This window comes from Varroa jacobsoni, unplaced genomic scaffold (assembly GCF_002532875.2).
Source record: "Varroa jacobsoni isolate VJ856 unplaced genomic scaffold, vjacob_1.0 contig00611, whole genome shotgun sequence".
NCBI lineage: Eukaryota > Metazoa > Arthropoda > Arachnida > Mesostigmata > Varroidae > Varroa > Varroa jacobsoni.
In genome coordinates, this window is record NW_019214498.1 from 113,349 (window position 1) to 132,500 (window position 19,152).

The 19,152-nt window shown below is 45.4% G+C and overlaps 1 protein-coding gene across 1 annotated transcript in view; it reads left to right on the plus strand.

The window, feature by feature from the left end:
• The first annotated feature begins 1,578 nt into the window (after positions 1 to 1,578).
• The window catches only part of LOC111271433 (cytochrome P450 315a1, mitochondrial), a 21,171-nt gene continuing 3,597 nt past the window's right edge, over positions 1,579 to 19,152 (plus strand). Inside the window, exons 1-5 of the mRNA XM_086972913.1 lie at positions 1,579 to 2,841; positions 6,593 to 6,786; positions 7,055 to 7,288; positions 13,018 to 13,184; positions 16,581 to 16,829. Of these exons, the coding sequence (XP_086829039.1) occupies positions 2,363 to 2,841; positions 6,593 to 6,786; positions 7,055 to 7,288; positions 13,018 to 13,184; positions 16,581 to 16,829 (1,323 nt within the window). The 5' untranslated portion in view covers positions 1,579 to 2,362. The remainder of the gene's footprint in view (positions 2,842 to 6,592; positions 6,787 to 7,054; positions 7,289 to 13,017; positions 13,185 to 16,580; positions 16,830 to 19,152) is intronic.

Consider the following 19,152-nt stretch of genomic DNA (forward strand, 5'->3'; position numbering starts at 1 on the left):
ATGCTTTTCCTCCGAAATGTTATCTTTTCGTTATTCTTGACAATTTATTTCGTTGTTTTCGTGTTTTTTTTCCTCTTGTATAAGTGTATTCTCTGTGCACTTTTATCTATTATATATATATATATATATATATATATCTACATCTGTCAAGTATTTTTATCCCACACATATAGTCAAAACGTAAGAGCAGTAAAGAGATGCCATGCCGCCTTTCGCGATGGTTGCAAACTGTCGAACCGGCCTGACGAGGAGACCTGGTTACATGTCCTTTAAAATGACCTCGAACTTCCTACGACAGATATAAAATAATGCGTCCGCCAAGCCTCCTAGACCACAAGTAGCCATCTTACTTGAAAAAAGAAAAGAAGAAATCTAGCCGGGGCGCCTTTCACCGGTATTGGAAAAGAACGGGATGGAAACAATGAGATGATAAATTGACACAGTGGAAATGTGCCAAATTATACATATCGAAACTTCGTATAGTAGAGCCAGCTTATCGGCCGGACTGATCGTGGTTAATGGTCACAGAGCTTAATTGCCCCCCCCCCCCCCGTTATGTAGAGTACATGTGAAACTAAGAGGGGAGGGAGGTTCGCTAAGTCACTCTAGTATATCCGCATACTGCAAAGATAGAGGGCAGAGAACTTTCTGTAGCAGGTGATACGTGTATGACTCATAGACAAGATGCGTTTGACACATGTCTGGACATTACGCCCACGAACATTTGGAAAAATAATAAAATTAGACGATGTCATTGTATTCCTACACTTCCGTATTGAACCATTAAGGAACTGCTAAGGAAAAAACCTTCACAGACCAGTGCACGTATAAGCTTGACGATATTTCTACAGATTGTAGCCCATTTCCGTGGTAGCAGATTAATATGGCGAGTAAGTAAAACGGGAGCTTCGAAAAGCTCCAGGCCCACTCCCCGCACTCAAGGTCGTACCTGCCTCATTTATCGCGTCGCTGACTTAATTCATTATTATTTATACTAATTATTTACTTTGCATGAGAGATTTTTGCAAGTACAACTTGGACTATTCGTGGACATAGTCAAGCGGATTTGCTTGTCCGATACGCCGCTCCCCTGGACATGATTTGGTGTTTTTACCGTCCCCAAAAACATATGGTACGCTGGGCTCAGTTGGCGTTAGCGCTGCTATCGCAAGAGTGACTCCGATAATGCGGTGTACCTAAATAGTGCATTCGACTACCGCTCGAATGCTGGCATTTTCTCGGTGCGGCCGAAACAGCTGTAGCTGCCACAGTGGTGGCGACGAGGTGACTTTGCAGGAACTGGCGTCGGCGTGCCCTCGTCTGTCTATGACTGGGTGTTCTTCTGGCCTTCGTGTGCGCTTGTCCGCGTTCGGGCCTGCTGCTTCGGCGACTGCTAATTCGGCTCTGGTCACCAGGCGCTTGCTGGCGAGCTGGATGCCGACTTGCGGAGGAGCGACGAGCTGTTTCGCCGGCGAGGAGGATACCAGGCTCCACCTACCTCTCGCCCCATCTGCCAAAGGCATGTGCCCGCTGCCGATTTAACAGAGAGACGAGCCGAGGTGCCATGCAGTTGATGTTACTTGTCAGCCGCAGTGTAAAGTCGGCTCTATTTCTTTCCGAGTAGTATTAGTAGAGAACAAGCAATTGTAGTACTGAAAAATTAAGTTTTTTTTTTCTTCGCCGCAGAACAGTGCGTGTACAACGGCAGTAATTGTGACCCTATATGTATATATACATATGTATGTATACGTATGCATCATCTTCGACTAGTAGAAAACGAAAATTGAGATAGGACGCGCGTCTGCTAAGCACCTAAAAACGAGAAAGGCAGGCCATAGGACAGAAACCTCCATCCTCATAGTACAAACGTAGAAGACGAAGAAAAAGTTTAAACGAAGCGTTTCTGTCCCGTTGAGCACATCGTTGTCAATGCTACTTTAGTCAAAACATTTAGCGGACGGCAGATCTGGAGGTCGAGCTTCGCTAACCCACCTGTAGCCTGGATGACCATCCCGCTCTTAGACGCTTTTAGTTAGCACCGTGTTAACTGCAATTTAACAACAACAACAACAACAACAACAGCAACAACAACAACAACAACAACAACAACAACAACAACAAGAGCCACATCGCCAACAACATCAACTACTATGTTAGTTATTAACTAACAAATCCTTATGGACTTCATCATTATTGGTGTGGTTCAGTTCTTTTTGTCCTTATTAGTCCAACAAACTGTTCCTACATGAACAGTTTTCTTTTTTCTTTATACGAAGTGTAACGTGTCTATCTATCAGTCTGAAATAGTACGTACGCCCTCCTCTCGTGACGAGCAAGAACTTCACCGATAGTTTCAATCAAGATGCTCTCAAATGTAAAGGCGCTCCTCGAGGTTGGCCATTTGATCGCACGCTGGGCTGCGTCTAGTGCATTGTCAACAGCAGATAGCAACGCCATATCAGCATGCCCCTTCCACGCTTTGTGGGCCAAAAGAAAGCCGGAGAAGGGAAATCAGGCTGACCTTCCCGGGGTGTCCAACCGTGAAACACATCCGTTCGAAGAACTGCCAGCACCTCGAGCACTGCCCTTAATAGGCACCACTCTAGACGTGATCAGGTTTGGGGGTGCGCCACGCATCCATGAGTACTGTGATCACCGCCATAAGCAGCTAGGGCCAATATATACTGAGAAGTTAGGGGATGTCGAAAGTGTTTTCGTCGCCGATTCCGGACTCATTCAACAGGTGTACGCCAATGAGGGCAAGTACCCCCAACACATGGTGCCGGAGGCTTGGACGATTTACAATGAGAAAAAAGGCATCAAACGCGGCTTATTCTTCATGTGAGTACCACGCACGTAGTTAGATAACAATCGTAAAAATATGCTGTGTGAGTGATGCTTGAGATCTTGTTGTAGGTATTGTTGATTAGTGACAAGGAAAGGAAAGCTATTCATTTTATATATATATATATATATATATATATATATATAACTTTCTATTCGGAAAAAGTATCCGGGTATTCGCTATCAAGGTGGAGGTCGGGCACAGATTAAGCCATCCAATGGGATCAGCTGAGGTCTTGCAAGATGGTTTGCGAGAAGATAGATAGGACGAAGAATCCTGTCTGTTAAGTGTCTGTAGCGAAGAATTAGGTGCCTGTTTTGTTCATACACAAACATGAACAATCATGCGTGGAACTGCTAGGAACGATAAACACGTGATACTTCATCAGGAACCGATTGCGGTAAAATCCGTACCTGGTTAGTAACTGTCTCGGTTCAGTATGGTCCGTCAACAGTTTCTAAACGTGTAGTTCGCGTGTTCCGCAAAAGCAATTGTAAAATGTGATGTCTAAATGGCCTTCAGAAGTTTCAGTGCCTTGTTAACAATGAATTCTAGCTCTACCAACAAGTTCGCATCTACACTTATATAAGTTTATGATGAAGTATAGCTATATATTCACGTTAAAGCAGTCCCTATAAACAATCACTAGTCTTCGTTTTCTTTCTTTCCAGAAAGAATCGCTGATATTGTCCACAATTGCATCGAAACGTTACATTATGTATTTTCGTTTTATCAGTCCTAACCCGCTCCGTGTGGCATATGACCTGTAACATTACAACGTTACATTCACTGCTGACAAACGACAAAAGGGCCAATACTTCGTAGGGAAGTTCCGCCGCACAAATACGCGCCGCTACACAATATAGGGGATTCGGCCTTTTGAACATCGCCTTTTCATCTTGGCCGCTGTGTGGTCTGTGTACTGGCCTGTGTGTTCCTCAACTGCTGCGGCGATTCGTCCCGCCCCGTCACAGGTCCTTTAGCCGGGCCTAATAGCTAGTAACGGCCGCTGTAGACAAACACATCTATGGCCGGGGTTCGTGGTCATAGCATACTTCCTAGAAGATGTTCACCCAGCAATAATGCATAGATGCAGAAAAAGAAAATCTGCCGGCCACCGCGACGTTCGTAAAGGCAAAACGCCGCAGTCGTAATAGTCCAGCTGGTGATGGCGGTAATTGCTGTTGCCACTGCTGCCGCTGGATTACTACGTTTTTGGCGTTGCATTGGCCGTCCGTCGCATTCGGTCCATCAGTAAACGGCCCCCGGGAAGATGAGCCGTTGGGGCTAGGTAGTCATTCCTCGTTGCCGCCTGGGCGAAGGCGGCGCCGGTATGAGCTCCCCCAAGCCACACTTGCAGTAGGCGAATTATTTGCCGAAGTAGACTTGAGCCTTCGGCAGGCGCTGCGGTAGCTACTGTTGCAGCTGAGCGGGAACCGCAGGCCGATTGTTGATCATGTGATGATTTTTCATATCACTGTCCTTTTTTCTACTTCGATTACCTGATTTCGGGTCCATGGTTTGTCATTTATTGAACATGTTGTTGCTTGTTCTTTTAAACCGCTATGGTAGATAGCATCCGTTGTTGTTGTCGTCATCGCTGATTCTCGTTGCAGTAGCCAGCCAGCCAGCCAGCCAGCCAGCCAACTTCTTGTAGGCGCACCCGATGCCCCGCTAGGACCGGCTATAGCACCGGCTGCCCCGGTGGCAGGCGCATATGAGTGGTCTGTCTGTTTGGCCGCATTGACGTGTTTTCATGAGGGTGTGAATGTGCAGCGGTGGCCTAACAGAAGTGGCGAATCACGATAGCACTGGTGACGGGGTGATGGCGGCTGTCTGCCTGTTGTTAGTATTGACGGAGGGTTTGCGACGTTTCGGCTTGTGTTAATTGTGTTGTATCGGCAATGTTTTTGCGATTTGCTGCGATATGTTCATTGCAACGGAAGAGTGCCTCTTGCCATTTCTCTACTGTGATGGCGGCAGCAGCAGAGGCAGATAGGTTAGTTATTGCTGCGCCTGGGTGCAGATGCAGCGTCGTGCGGGCCGGTGCTTCAGTGTGGTTATTGTAGCAGCAGCTGCGGTCGCGGCTATAGTCTGGTATAGGGCTGGGAGCCAGATTTCCTAGCGACGGTTCCAAGACGCCTAACGCGATCCATAGGCCCAACCCGGTTCGCCAGGGCAATCCACAACACAGAGACGGTAACAAAGCGATCAGCGTACATCGGCGACGCTTGTCCGTAAGGGGCGACTGTGTCCGTTTAGCTGACTATCATAGTGATATGGCCAATTGGCTATATCATCTAATTGTAATAAACAAGAGACGTTGTTTACAGCCCCGACGAAAAACTCCAAGGGGCAACAAAAAGAACAGTTGCTTATTTACTCTACGACGACGGTGGCTATGATTTAAAAAAAAAACTACTTGTTAGGATACCCCTCGCCAATCCTTCCCCCAAGCGGGAGAAACAGTTGCAAGCGGAGGGCGATAATACGTACACGCGGGACATTCTATATTAATAAAATGACAAAATACTACTTTTACCAGTGGTAGTTAACTAGAAATGTCAATAATAACTACTAAAGAGGAAGTAGTAGGTAGAAGTTGTTGCCGCTTGACAACCAGGCACAGCTGCTTGACAAAGCTGAATTATTGGCTCATGTTAATAAGATATGGAGTTATAGTCCGAATAACCCATCAAGCGATTATAATTGCTAACAAAGCTAGCAATCATACGGTAATATAGCTTGCATATAAGCGAAAGCAAAACTGAATAACGTAAACGTTTAGCCACTAGTAAATATGTCGATTAACTGGACACATTTGGTAAATCGATTGAAACTGTTCCAACATGACAGCTGAAATACAAATGATTACGGACGGTACGATGAGAGACGAATTCTGCTTTCCTATGCGTAATACCTGCGTAGTAACACATCGGGGGCTTCATATATTAAGATACGCAGCTTGCGTAAGGGTCTGTGGCAATCAATATAGACCTCTTTTCTTTACTTCAAGCTTCACTATTAGTGTCCGCCCGCAGCGCACTTGATTCTTTTGTCTATTAACGTACGTAGCTAAAAAACCGTTTACATACACGGGAGACTTCAAATCAAACAGTTAGTTAATTACTCGTTTGTTCCGAGGCTCGTGCTTCTCTAAGGGCACGATAACATTTTAGTTCGAGACGTAACCGATGGAAAACCCTGATCATTTCATCAAATACGTGAAACAGCAAGACTCTGTAGTCGATATGCTGAATGCTAAGTGCTAGGTCATAGCTTCGCGCCGGATTGCCGACGGTTTGAACCAATTGGTGCGGTTTTCCAGTTAATGATGATAGAATATTGAAAGCCAGCAGAAGCATCCGTTAAACCCTCGAGTCAATGAGGTCAACAGAGGGTTGAAAGGCCTGACTCGAAAGTTCGTTAATTCGCCTATGTCGAACACCGATGCAACTTCGGCTATCGAGCACTGCTGAAGACAGGAACTGGGCACCCAAAGACTTCATTAGAGCGAACCCCTTTCCTAGTACAATGAAGTGCGGGTACACGGAAAACTTAAGTTGTTCATTTCAACGTTGGATTTGCCCACCTAATCAGTATCTAGTCGCTCAATTCATAGTTAAGCCTGATCTTGTCGAAAAAGTGTCTATGGCCGGATCGGATCAGCGGCGCGTTTCCGTGGAACAGAAATTTAGGTAGAGATTATTGTGAAGTTTTTTAGTTACAAACTTGAATTCTTTACAGGGAAGGACCCGAGTGGCAGGAATGCAGGAGGGCACTTAACAACGTATTTCTTCGGCCTAAAACAGTTTCCGATCATGTGCCCGTATTCAACGAGGTGATTGGAGATATGGTGTCCCGTTGGGGCAACATTTCCGCTGATAATAATGGCTACCTGAATAATCTCGAACGTGAACTTTATACCTGGTCCATTGAATGTAAGTTGAAACGAATAGAATTTCTTAAAGCAACGCTCCCTTTGATTTGTGTAACGCGCCACCAAGCTGTACAAGACAAAGCCCTATAAATACGTTACCTTAGAACGTAAACGTCTCGTCTTAGATAAACCTCACTTTCGAAGAGTCTCTGCCCCCTAGTCAACTGAGGTATGTCTTTGAATAAGTCGCTTATTAATCACACTGCGTTAGTTAACTCTCCTCTTTCATGTCTAACGGCACTTAATTTCCTGTTCTTTGAAATACGAAGCTTTGGGAGCGATGATCTTTGGCCGTCGTCTGGGATGCATCTCAACGGCTCAGCATAATACCGAAACTGAAGCTTCGGTGCGTCCGGAATCGATTCACGAATTTGTGAGTTGTGTACAGCAAATATTCGCCGAGTCAGCCAAAATGACGACAGTTTCACCTAAGTTGGCCAGTGTTCTTCGTTTGCCCATGTGGAGGAACTTCGAGAGAGCAGCTGGACGTGCGCTTGAATTAGGTGAGTTGTTCATAGCCAAGCGCATCACTCTTCACACATGCACACACGCACATGCGCACATATGCACATGTACACATGACAGAAAGCTACTGCGCCATGCTCAGAGATAGAAAAGGTAAACTGATGCGCGGATACTGACGTTTATCTGCTTTGCTAATAAAGATGACCATTTGACAAATCATAAGAGACGCTCATGATAAATGTATATATTCGTAGCACATGTTATATCATGCCCAAAATTCTACAGTGCGAAGCTTCCGCTAAAGAAATTACTTAGAGATTATCAAAAAAAGAGATCAGAAGGTTAAAAATCACTGAAAGTTGCATAGCTCTACGACTAGCACCACTAGGTTATGATGATATTCATTTGACAACGGACGCAGCTCACTCTTTCTAAAGTGAGTGGTCTGCTATTAGCCACCTACGAAGAAAGGTTCCCAGGATGGAAGAAACTGGACCGTTGCAGCAAAGTGACTGTGATTCTGGCTGGCCCGTCCGACCCATGACCGCCCGTTATGTCTGTTTCGCTTTTGCTCTAGGTCATTGCGACTGTACGGTGAACATTCAGGTCTATCAGGCCATATGTCCACTCCATACGAGCCTAGCCTTTTTAAGTTTCGGCCCGCTAGACGGCCCCGCGAGTCCGCTATTCGAATCGGCGACACCGGCGATTACTATACTCAGAGCCCAGAACCTTCCGCCTTCGGATTCGGCCTTGAGCGTCGACTCGACCACCAGCCATTTTCTGCTCCTTGTGCGAATCGCCGGTTGAAGCAGACGCAGCGAGCCCCGTCTGTTTTGGCCGCATCCTGGCTTCGGAATGGAACTCGATCCACTTTGGACAGACCAATAATTGATACACACGTTGTTGTAGTAGTAGCAGCAGCAGCAGCAATAGTAGTAATATTCGACTGGATCGTCGTAGTCAACTAAGCCGCTCGACAACTCTGGTCTGTAGTCGGCCCCCCTTCGCTCTTCTCCTACTGATTCGTCGTCATCTCCGCCATGGCCATTATCATTAATAGCATCGGCAGCATCGCTACAAGTACCATTATTTCATCAACATAATTTTCATCTTTTCCTTTCGAACTTCATCGTCATCATTCGTCTTTATCTTATATTCTTCTAGGCGGCCACTTTTGCTTCTGCATCCAGCCACCGACAGGCGTCGCAGCAGTACTGTTTCTGCAGAACCGTGTTCGGTATATATTTGTTTGTCCATCCGTTCATCTGTCTGATGGAGCTAAGTCTGCACTGCTTTGCTTACCAGGCCCCTGCTGCTGTTACCAACGGCGATAACAGCAAGCAGTTGAGTGATGGTGGTGATGGCAAGCCGATTATGGCCAGCTCTGCTGATGCTGGTAGATGTGGCAGCGGCAGCAACGCCTGCTGTCGCCACAACGTTCCAGTGACGCACTGCAGCATCAGTGATCTTCATCGCGAGTGACCGCTCCCCCAGTGGGCACGCCGGGCCACTTCCGGCTATCAAACCGCAATACCACCACCACCACCACCACCAGCCACATCGTCTTCGCTTTGTCAAATCTGATGCGCGGCGAACGGCGTCTCGCAGCCGCTGCGGCCGTGGCGACCGCTCAGCGGGGTGCCAGCCCCGGGCTGGTTTTTAGCACCAGCGGAGCAAGCATCAAGATCACCAGCACCGTCCCCACTCACAGACGCTGGACGGCGCGCTCCCATCTGCTTGTTGTTTGTTGCTGGTGCGATGGATACTGCATCTGCTGCTATTGCTACCATAACTTCGTTTTTTTTTTTTTTTTTTTTTTTGACTCGCTATTCATCCCAGTGACGCACGCTTTGACACAGACAAACATAGTTACACTCACAGCGACACGCGCACACACACGCAAACAAACGTACACAGACACACACACACACACACATGCTTAATCACACATAGATAGGCCCATAAAGGCAAAACGAACTAATCTGCGCGCTGTCTGCCGGGCGAACATACACTGGGTAATAGAAGAAGAAGAAGAAGAAGAAAAAGAAGAAGAAGAAAAAGAAGAAGAAGAAGAAGAAGAAGAAGAAGAAGAAGAAGAAGAAGAAGAAGAAGAAGAAGAAGAAGAAGATGAAGATGAAGATGAAGAAGAAGAAGAAGACGACGACGACGACAACAACAATAGCAATAAGGGCGAAGTGGACACAGAATTTACGGGCCGCCCCCCTGCAGATTCTCGCTGTGGCGTTTGCAGCAGAAGCAGCGCCACAGTAGCATCCGCTCCGCGCGATTTTGCTTTTGAGATAACAGGTGCTCCGCCAGTCGACATCGTCATGGGCGCTGCTAAGGGGGTCCCATGTTCAGGAGCTGAGGAGTCCTGATGTCAAACGACAAGCACTGCACAGGGACCGCATCTGGAGCAATCGGGGGCAACCATCGCGAGGCACGGACGAATCGGAGCATTGTGGTGCTCTAGAGCCTGCGTCGGACGGAAAAGCTCTCGGTGTGAGAAAGCCATCTGAACATCAGACGACGCGATATTTCACAGAAGAAATAATAGTGAAAAGCTAGGGTCATAGCTTTTTATCTTGGAAGAAAGCAATATGATAACAATTGTTGACATGAAACGATGACGGCAACAAACGAATGACAGAATCTGTGAGAAAAGTATTAATAATGGTGCGGATAACAACAAAAGATCAAGCGATCTTCTCTAGGAAAGCAGACACTTAAGCCGCAGTAAATTAGTTCCGACGAAAGCTTGATTTCGAAAATATAATTACGGGCGACACGTAAACAGCTTCAAATCACCTGCTTTTATGTAGCAAAATTTCATGACTAATTAATACATATTGAGAGAGAAGTATTGCTATCGAGGCATTACCCTGGGCCATTTTTGAAATAACACATAATTTACACATGCCAACGAATATTCTTGCCCTGTGCCGGCTTAATTGACAATGTAATAGAAAGAAAATTGTACCGCGTTATCTGGTGTACCGTCCGCGCATATGCAATGGCTATCTTTCTCAATTTATGTACCCGTATCGTTGCGAAGCCGCAACGTAAAGTAAAGCTAACGTTATACGTCACAGGTCCTTCTGTCATTCCAATTCGATTTTTTAGTATAGTCATTGCTTCCCTCTCGATTTCAAGGTTACATCTGCACTCAATTCTGATATCTTTTTTTCTATTTCTTTTCTTTTTTTGTGACTATAAGCGTCGGTTGTTCACGTGATAGTGATCTTCTGTTTCCGTACTCGATCAGAAGGTCTTTCTCTTTTCATTGTTGCGCTTTTTGGTTAAACACGACGTTCACTGCGCTGCCAGACATATGACATACAATATATTATTGCTGCAGTGTTATTTTTCCTCACACTTTAAACATTCTTTGTCGCTCGCGGCTATCTATGCTGTAGCTTTCACCATTAGCCGTCAGGCCTTGTCTGAGCCAATGTGTGCTATCAACGTTTATCCCAGCAGCGGCTATAGCGGCAGTCAAGAAGCACGAGCGTTAGGCGCTTAACGTTACGTTGGCCGTCGGCAGACGAAGCGTCACGCTGACTCAGCTAAGCAGCTGGAGCAGAAAGCCCAGAAAGCGAAAGTGACAGCCAATAATGAAACCGTAGTAGTGAAGTCATCCGCCACTGTTTACCTTCACTGATGACCAGTTCATCGTTGACAGCACTGTCACTGAGGCGGCAATCGCTTTCGGCGATTTCAGCAGACGAAGCGATGAAGCCGACACCCATCGCACACGACGATGACTCTGCTAATTATGGTGGATGGTGCTCCCCAGTAAAATTCAGTCCACCATCACTCGATCATCCGGATCAACAAAGTCTACCTTACAGAGGAATCAGCAGCAGCGATTGATTGACCCAAGCAAAACAAGCTACAGATCGTCTCCCGCACTGACCAGCGATTCGGCAACGGCGCGCACATGCTCCAAGTAAACGCGACAAATTGCGCGGTTCTTCCCATAAGCGACAGCTACCGGCTGTTACTGGACAATAACTATAACACTGTTGGCGACTGAAGATTGCCGTGGATTCGTAATGCTTGCGGCAAAGACTGCTGTGCTTACTAACCGTTCAACTTCATCCACCGATTACGTAGTAATCGGCAGGAGAATTAGATTATTATATTGGAGCTTCTTGATTACTCCCGCTTTTTCTTCGTAGCCATGTTCGTTCTACGATTTCGCGACGCCGACGTTTGCCACGGCGTCTATATACGTGCTCAATAGCACTAGCAAAAGCAACCAGCAGTAGCAAAGACAGCGCCACGCCAAACTACAATATTGTATATCGGCCTGCGACAGAAGAGACCCGTTTATCGGCTGTGACCAACGACGGAAAAAACGTCCGACTAAATCTGATCGCCGTTCCGATCAGAAAAAACTGAACTGAACTGAACTGAACTGAACGAAGCAGACCGAGCACCGGAGTACGACAACGAAGCGAAATAGGGGCAGACGAGCTGCAGGTGTTCCAACGACGCTCAAAAACAATCCCGTCTCCAACAGTGCCACTGCCGTCACTGTCACCGTTTGGGGCAAAGTCAAACGGCTGCTCCTAGCCTAGTGCCTTGATTTTCGTTTTGTTGACTGACGACTGCTTCAGAGATCACAAGTACATGTATTTTAGGCGGTAGACTGCAGACATGGGCTTTTTAAGTAAGCTCTGAGTACCTTGTTATAGACGCGACATTCCTTTTGTTGTCTTGGCTCCGGTCGGATCAGCGCTCGAGGATGATTCTTCATGGGCGCTCCTGATCGGCGACGTCAACGCAGACAGTGCAACAACTCTGAAACGGTCCGTCTCTTAGTCAATAAAAGAAAAACAGTACACTGCTATTGAAGTGCTTTTCTGCTTGTGCGCTTATAGTGAGGACGGGCATAGAGCTGCCGCCGACGGCCACCATTTCGTAGGAGTCGCGGTAGTAATGAACAGTGCTTAGAGCTGGCAGCACGAACAGATAAAGCGAGTGGCGAATGAAGCAGAGAAGAACCGGTTTTGCAGAAACTTGGTCTTACCTGATTCTCCATCTATCGTTTTGGACAACTCTCGTGGTGATACCACCGCGTCAGAGAATAGACGCATGCAAGAAGAAGGGCAAAACGCTTTAACAGGATAGGATTCTCAAGTCGTCGTTTGTACCTACTGGAGATGACTTATTAAACTCACAGGAACATTTTTACATGTTATTACTGTTTTCGCTAAAGCTGTGTTTATGGGAAAGTCGTTTGGGGATATATTCTCGATGGGCCTTGAATAATTTATATCGATCTAGATTTTTAAAAAGTAACGGGTATACACCTCGGTCCACGAGTGATGCTCTCTTCTTAAAGCTGATTGGCCTCACGACGTTTTTAACACGGAGGATTCAACAGGGTATAGATATACGGTACGAATACAGAACAGTTGTTGTAAGATTGAACACGTAACAAAAAAAGAAAACCTAACGTTAATTAACTCAATTGGTGAGAGGTGATAAGCATTTTTTTGTTTTATAATGGTGTCATCTTCAAGACGTATTTCAGCTTTTATACGCTAAATGCATATCGTGCTAAAATGTCGACAGTTATTAAGCAGGATTGCGCTTTAGATAATTAAAAGCGATGGTTAGAGTTCGATGAATAAATTAGCTAGGTTTGCTATCAAATTTATTTAGGTGGATGTCCTCCATTATAAATGAGTGACATATAAGAAATGAGTGTTCCAGCTGACATCTACAATGTGTTTTCTGTTTTTTTTTTTTGCAGCACGTCAGCTCGTTGAAGAGAACGTGCACAAATTGAATTCGGTTAGCCATGGCGGTGTCCACACTGAAGCTGGATCTTCGTTGATCGCGCAGCTTATAGAATCAAATATCTCCGCTGAAGAACTTGTCAGTATCGTCGCCGATCTCTTTCTTGCCGCAGCGGACACGGTAAGCTAACACGGCACTTGATATATAGATATAGGGAATCCTCGAGGTTATAAAACGTGTGGCCCTTGGTAATTTAATTGCATAACTTTTACCTAGCTTTCCCGGTAAGATAGGTGAATAAAGTTACAGCGCTTTGAAATAATTTTCTGTAGACAATCTTTGTCGAACTCTATAGAGAACGGTGTAATCGTTCCAGATTTGCGGAGTTTGCAGTTTAATCCAGTAGTCTGTAAAAGAATCAGGTTCAGGTTTGCTTTCTGCGTATTGTACATACATGACTACCGAGCTGAAGTTCCCGTTTTTTGTATTAAGTTACTCATGGCCACTGTTATTATATACAACTATTATTTACTAGCAGCGCGCTTCGCCTGTGCGGCCTTTGCGCGTAACGAGTTGCCCTATACCTCCCTATGGGCTCATGCATGGGCTATCTTCTATATTTAACCGATACAGGCACCACATTTACAGGTCGCACTTCATTTATGCGAGATCCATGCAATGCAAGTGTCTAGTAAACACACACAGTTGCAGGCACGGTCAAAACCTCTATCCCCTGCAAATAAGGCACTTCCTCCTGCATAAAAAACCTTTGTTGAATACACACAATTTTTTTTTGCAACGGATGCCTATAATAACTGATGCGAGGGCATTGAGAAACGGCTTATGCAGTGGCAACTTCGGCTTTGCGATAATCATGGCCAAGATGACATTAGCAATAATAGAGCGGGCGTGCGGTGAAGCGCTGCTTGATGCGGCGCCATTTTACGTCGCTACTAGCGTTGCCTACAGAATCTCCCGTTTTACGTTGTACATGTCATCCTGAACGTAAGTGACGAGGACAGTAAGGCGATGACATATTTTGATTAGCAATTTATCTTTCTTTAGCGGCGTGGGAGCAACTAGAGAAAATGACACCTAGGCTTACTACAAAAGCTGGCACCGGCGCCAGTGTTGGGTATTGCTGTCGTATATTTTGTCAGCTTATGGTTCCTGGCTGACACCATCACCCAGGCTACCATCAAGCGTAGATAATCAGGCGACCTATAAGAATTCAGGCTCTGGTGCTATTAGTTACCGGGCTGGGCAGATTGCCGGTCGGTGGACAGATCGCTTGTTCGTTACGTTGTACGTTGTTAATAGTGTTACTGTTACGCTAGAGAACGCTGACGAGAAAGAAATAGAGATCTTGACGCGTTGGCACCATACAGGGCCAACGCATCGCGATCGGAACTGCAAAGCGGACCTTTATGGCTGCAGTAAAGGCTTCGAAAACAGCGACGAAGTTTACGAGGCCAGAGTGAGGCGAAGCGATGCGAGCATTCGTAGCAGTGCAGCAGGAGATCAAAAGAAAAGAAAACATACTCAATTACTTTACATCTATGGCCCAGGATGCAAAACAACGACTAATACGTTCTGTTAGCAAAAAAGGCATTGTAAACAACTATGCAAATCGATAAACACCTACGCTCATTTTGCTCTTTAAAACGCATTCGTGATCTTATTGAACAAACCCGGAACGTTCGGAAGCTACCGTGCTTCGGGGCACATACAAATCGAAAAAACTCACTAAGCTCACATTGTGGCGGCAAAAAACTAAAGAGATGGCACGTGGAAACGACCTTGCACCCCGTAGTGGATATTTACACATGAGACTTAATTTTTTATATAAAATTTACCAATAACATTATATAACGAAACCATCTATTTTATCTCATATTCGAACCACTGCTTGACAGGCACTTCCGTAACAAGTAATCTAATGAAATGTAAATATAATGTAAAAAAAAAATGAAGTAACAAAATGCGCGTATTATTCGATGTTTCGTGTAGCTCTAAACGTAGCATAGATCACCGCTTTGGGTATGGCCAGTAGTTGGTATATTCAGCATAAGAGAACTTTGAAAATGCAATCAATGGGCATAATCCGTTGTTTTGGGCCTAACGTTACACTGCGTGCCCTGGGAGGGCACTGTAGTGGCGGTTTTTACCGTTGCGTTGTGTTCCACGTAAGATGGAGGTCGCGCACGTTTTTACGTACTGCACGCTTTTGTTGTATGCGACGAGCTCGTTGGTTGGCGTATAATTTTGTGGAACACTACAAACGACCTTAGCTGCTTCAATGGTATCATCACTAGTGTCATTTAAACGAGAAGCTGTTCCCGCATTAAGAGGTCGCCAGGAAAGTGGAGGAATAAACGAAATTGATTATGCTCCTTATACATTGTTACTCCAATTAAGAATGGATTGTGTTAAACTTAAACGGCCGCCATTTTAAAGTGCTCTCCAAAAATCTTCAGTTTGCGTGGAAGTTGGTATTAGATGAAGACCCAACTGTTTGTGAGTTTAGATTTAACAGAGTAAAACTGGTAAACTTTAACTGCCAGTAAAACTTTGTTGTAATTGTGATACTTTTGTATTTGTTTTTGCTTTGCCATTTCCCTCGTTTCTCCACATAGAGGTTCTTCTCTTTCTCAGAAAGTAACAACGTTTGCTTGGAAACGGTGAAGAGAGGCAGAATCGTAGAACATTGAAGGGAGGAAGTAGGAACCAATTATAACGGAAAAAAATTTATGTCGATAGAATCATTCCGTTGGACGCACCTACTTATCATATCGTTTCGTGTTGATCCGAGCAGCCATGCTACGAGTGCGCATTTCCTGTTAGTGATAACCCCGTTTCTGTTGAGAAATAGATATTGATCCGTTATCATTATCTTCGCACTAACACTATGCCCGTTGATGATTTTTGTCTATAACGGATTTTCACCCCGTGATCGGAAAGTTTTTAACGTGTCTGCCGTTCAGTTCAACACTAAGGATGGTGTAAAAGTGGTAACTTTTTTTTTCTTCACAAAGGTAAAGTTAGCGGTACGTAACTTATGATGAAACAGTGGTTTGAAGAATCGCTATGCTAGCTCGTTACACCACAGTGGAACCGAGTAAAGTTCATCGGTGAGACAGGTATCTTTGTGTCCCTACAGGGACGGTGTTTGCTAATCTAGCACGTAGAATAAGCCCTATCTAGCGCCCAGCCAGTCATGTCATCCTTGTATGGCTTCTTTACGTCACATATCGTTATTCCTGGATACAGTCTTAGCGATCGGATCTGGATTGACGACGGGTGGCTGGTAATGGCTACGTGGGTGCAGCGATCGCATCTATGGTGCACCCCAATTCTATGGAATTGGGGTACACTGCCTAACCCATAAAAGGGCAAGTGGATCCATATCGCAAAGTGTTCGCCGACTTTGGCCACAAATCGGACTGATACTAGTAAAATCTATTTTCAATAGTCTATCGTCGCTGACTGTCTTTGCTGTGCTGTTTTCCTGTGCTGTTTTCCTGTGCTGTTTGATTTTTTCATATCCGTCTGGCCTTGCCTTTCCTCTTCTGGTAGACCTCGCACGCGACACAGTGGGCCTTTTACCTGTTGTCATGGCATCCGGAAGCGCAGCAGAAGTTGCTGAAGGAAGTGCAAAATGCTGTTGGCAAGGGGCAAACCGACATTCCTGAGGAGGCGCTCGTGAACATGCCGTACGTCAAGGCCGTCATCAAGGAGACCCTGCGACTTTATCCAGTAGCGCCATTTCTCACGCGAATTCTGGATCGCGACTTCACCCTGAACGGCTATAGAATCCCAGCCGGCGTAAGTTGGCATGTCATTCTTTGCTCTCGTGATTGATATAGGTTCCAGCTCTAAATAAACAATACTGTTTTCAGTGTAGTTTCCACTTAAACTCAAGGACATCTCGATAGATTACGATCTATGAAATCGCTGTTTTTTATTTGATCTTTTTCCCTTTCTTTTTGATCATAATCGGCTCCATATCAGATTTACACAGAACGTATTCGTTCGCTGTTTGTCAAGCGCCACAGGACCAGATACCCGCAAACAAAACTCGCAGGCCATTTATCAATTTTCTATTATTGCCATCTGCCTGTATCGTATCTAAATAAGGCTTTTTTATTGAAGCGAACTGCCACATAATTAGATTGTGATGGCAAAGATTTATAGTGCTGAATTCCCTTCAATGTGTACCTCAGACACAACTGTTTAGCCTAACTGCCGAGTGTCGATCTCTCTTGAACCGATTCGTATAAAAGCAAGCGCGGTAAGAGCGAACACGAAACGCATCCAAGCCAATTTCTAGTCTCCAGATAAATCGCTGAATCGGGATACGATCGATTTTTATAAATAAATAATAGTTCGCTTTTAGTATAGTCTAGCCGTAATCGTCGGACAGGGATAGAATAAAGGTGCTTTTATCTTTCTTACTCTCAGTTTTCTGTTTGTTCGTTCGTTCGTTGTTTGGACCTGCCAGACTTGCCGCCTCTTGACATCAATTTACCAAGGAAAACCATAATCATCATCGTCATAGGGATAACAGCAACAAAGAGCGCCGCTAAGACATGCGGTAGCGCACTGGATATTGCAACCACCCCAGAGGCGGGAGCTGGCGATGAGATACGTAGGCGTTAGTAGCCAGCTGTGATCGACAGCCGGCGCAGGTTGTCAAGCCTTTCGACCGGGGTAAAGGTGCCTCATTGGCATTCCCGCACGCTCGTGGTCGTCAGAAAGACAAACTGGTTTAAGATACAATGATTAAGCGGCAACTTATGGTAGTAGCTTTATGCCGTAGTCATATTGGAATCGTTTATGCCTTAGCAAAGACAGCGCTATAACACTGATAACGATGGCCCGAATCAGCGACAATGCTCGGAGTTTTACGTGGACGACTATTCTTTATTTCGAATCTTTCCAAAAAATAATGATTGTTTGTTAGTTTTTACGATTTTAGCCAGCGGCGATGTGCGCTTGTAATGGTTGTACCCTGATACGTAACGCCTTGATAACAACAATGATCACACCAAACAACAAAATAATCACAGGGGGAAACTGACAAGAACTTCGAGGCCACAATACCTACTACCTTTACATATTATGGTTTATACGCGATTGGTACACGCGACGGAACAGCCGTACGGGAATTTCCAGCGTTTGTTGTTTCGCCTCCGGCCTGCCTTCGCTCACCCTCAGCGTTCTCAGTCTTGACGTGTTTTCGGTTGTTCTCTTTTATCGGTACTACTATTTATAATGATGTTGACCTTGGTAAACAGCATGTATGTACGTATAGATGCACTCCTGGTAATGGCTTACTCATGTGGAACGAGCGCAAAAATGGTCTGATTTGCTTCTATCTCTAGTTCAAAGTATTGCCGAAAGTTGATTGACTCTTAAACTAGGCCACGTATGAGGAATCGACAAAACACAGCTCTGGTAGGTGTGTACACGAATGCGTGTATGCACTTCTCCAAGACTAGAATTAGCAACAGTGGTCATGAACACCCGTTTCCGCCATTTCTATAATTTTGATGATCGTTGTTTATCATTTATGCTGTCGCGGTCATCATTTCTGTTGATGTGGACAGAAATTATAATGGGGTTGCTAGCATGGACAAGGCCCGCACTATAGCAGTATAGAGATAGTCGCTAAAAACGGCGAGGTGCAGGTAGTAATTTGTCGGGGCATATTTGAGAAGTTTGCTCCTATCACTTTACGCCAGATCAAACTAACCCGTGCCTAATCTAGGCAAGCGTGCTAACACAAGAATCGTGAGCGTGCACAAAAGAGGGACAGCCACTGTATCGCCCATAAATTCACAGGCGAAATCATTGGGTAGGTTTTTCCATTTGCGATACTGCTGCTAAATCTGATCCGACAGGATCTCCCATTTGCTCCGACAGCAACTTCATAACTACCCCAGCGAAACTTACCGGCAGTGTTGTGTAAGAACAGATACTAAACGTGTGGCAATATTCTGCTGCAGAAACGTATTTATGCCAAGGCCAGCGGAATTCACCCGCCGCCCTAGACCATCTGTAGACGTCATTGCGTCTGCCCGACGTCTCCGCGGGGAACGTCTAAGACTAAACGCTTCGTAGCAGTTAGTCACGTGCGCGCTACAGA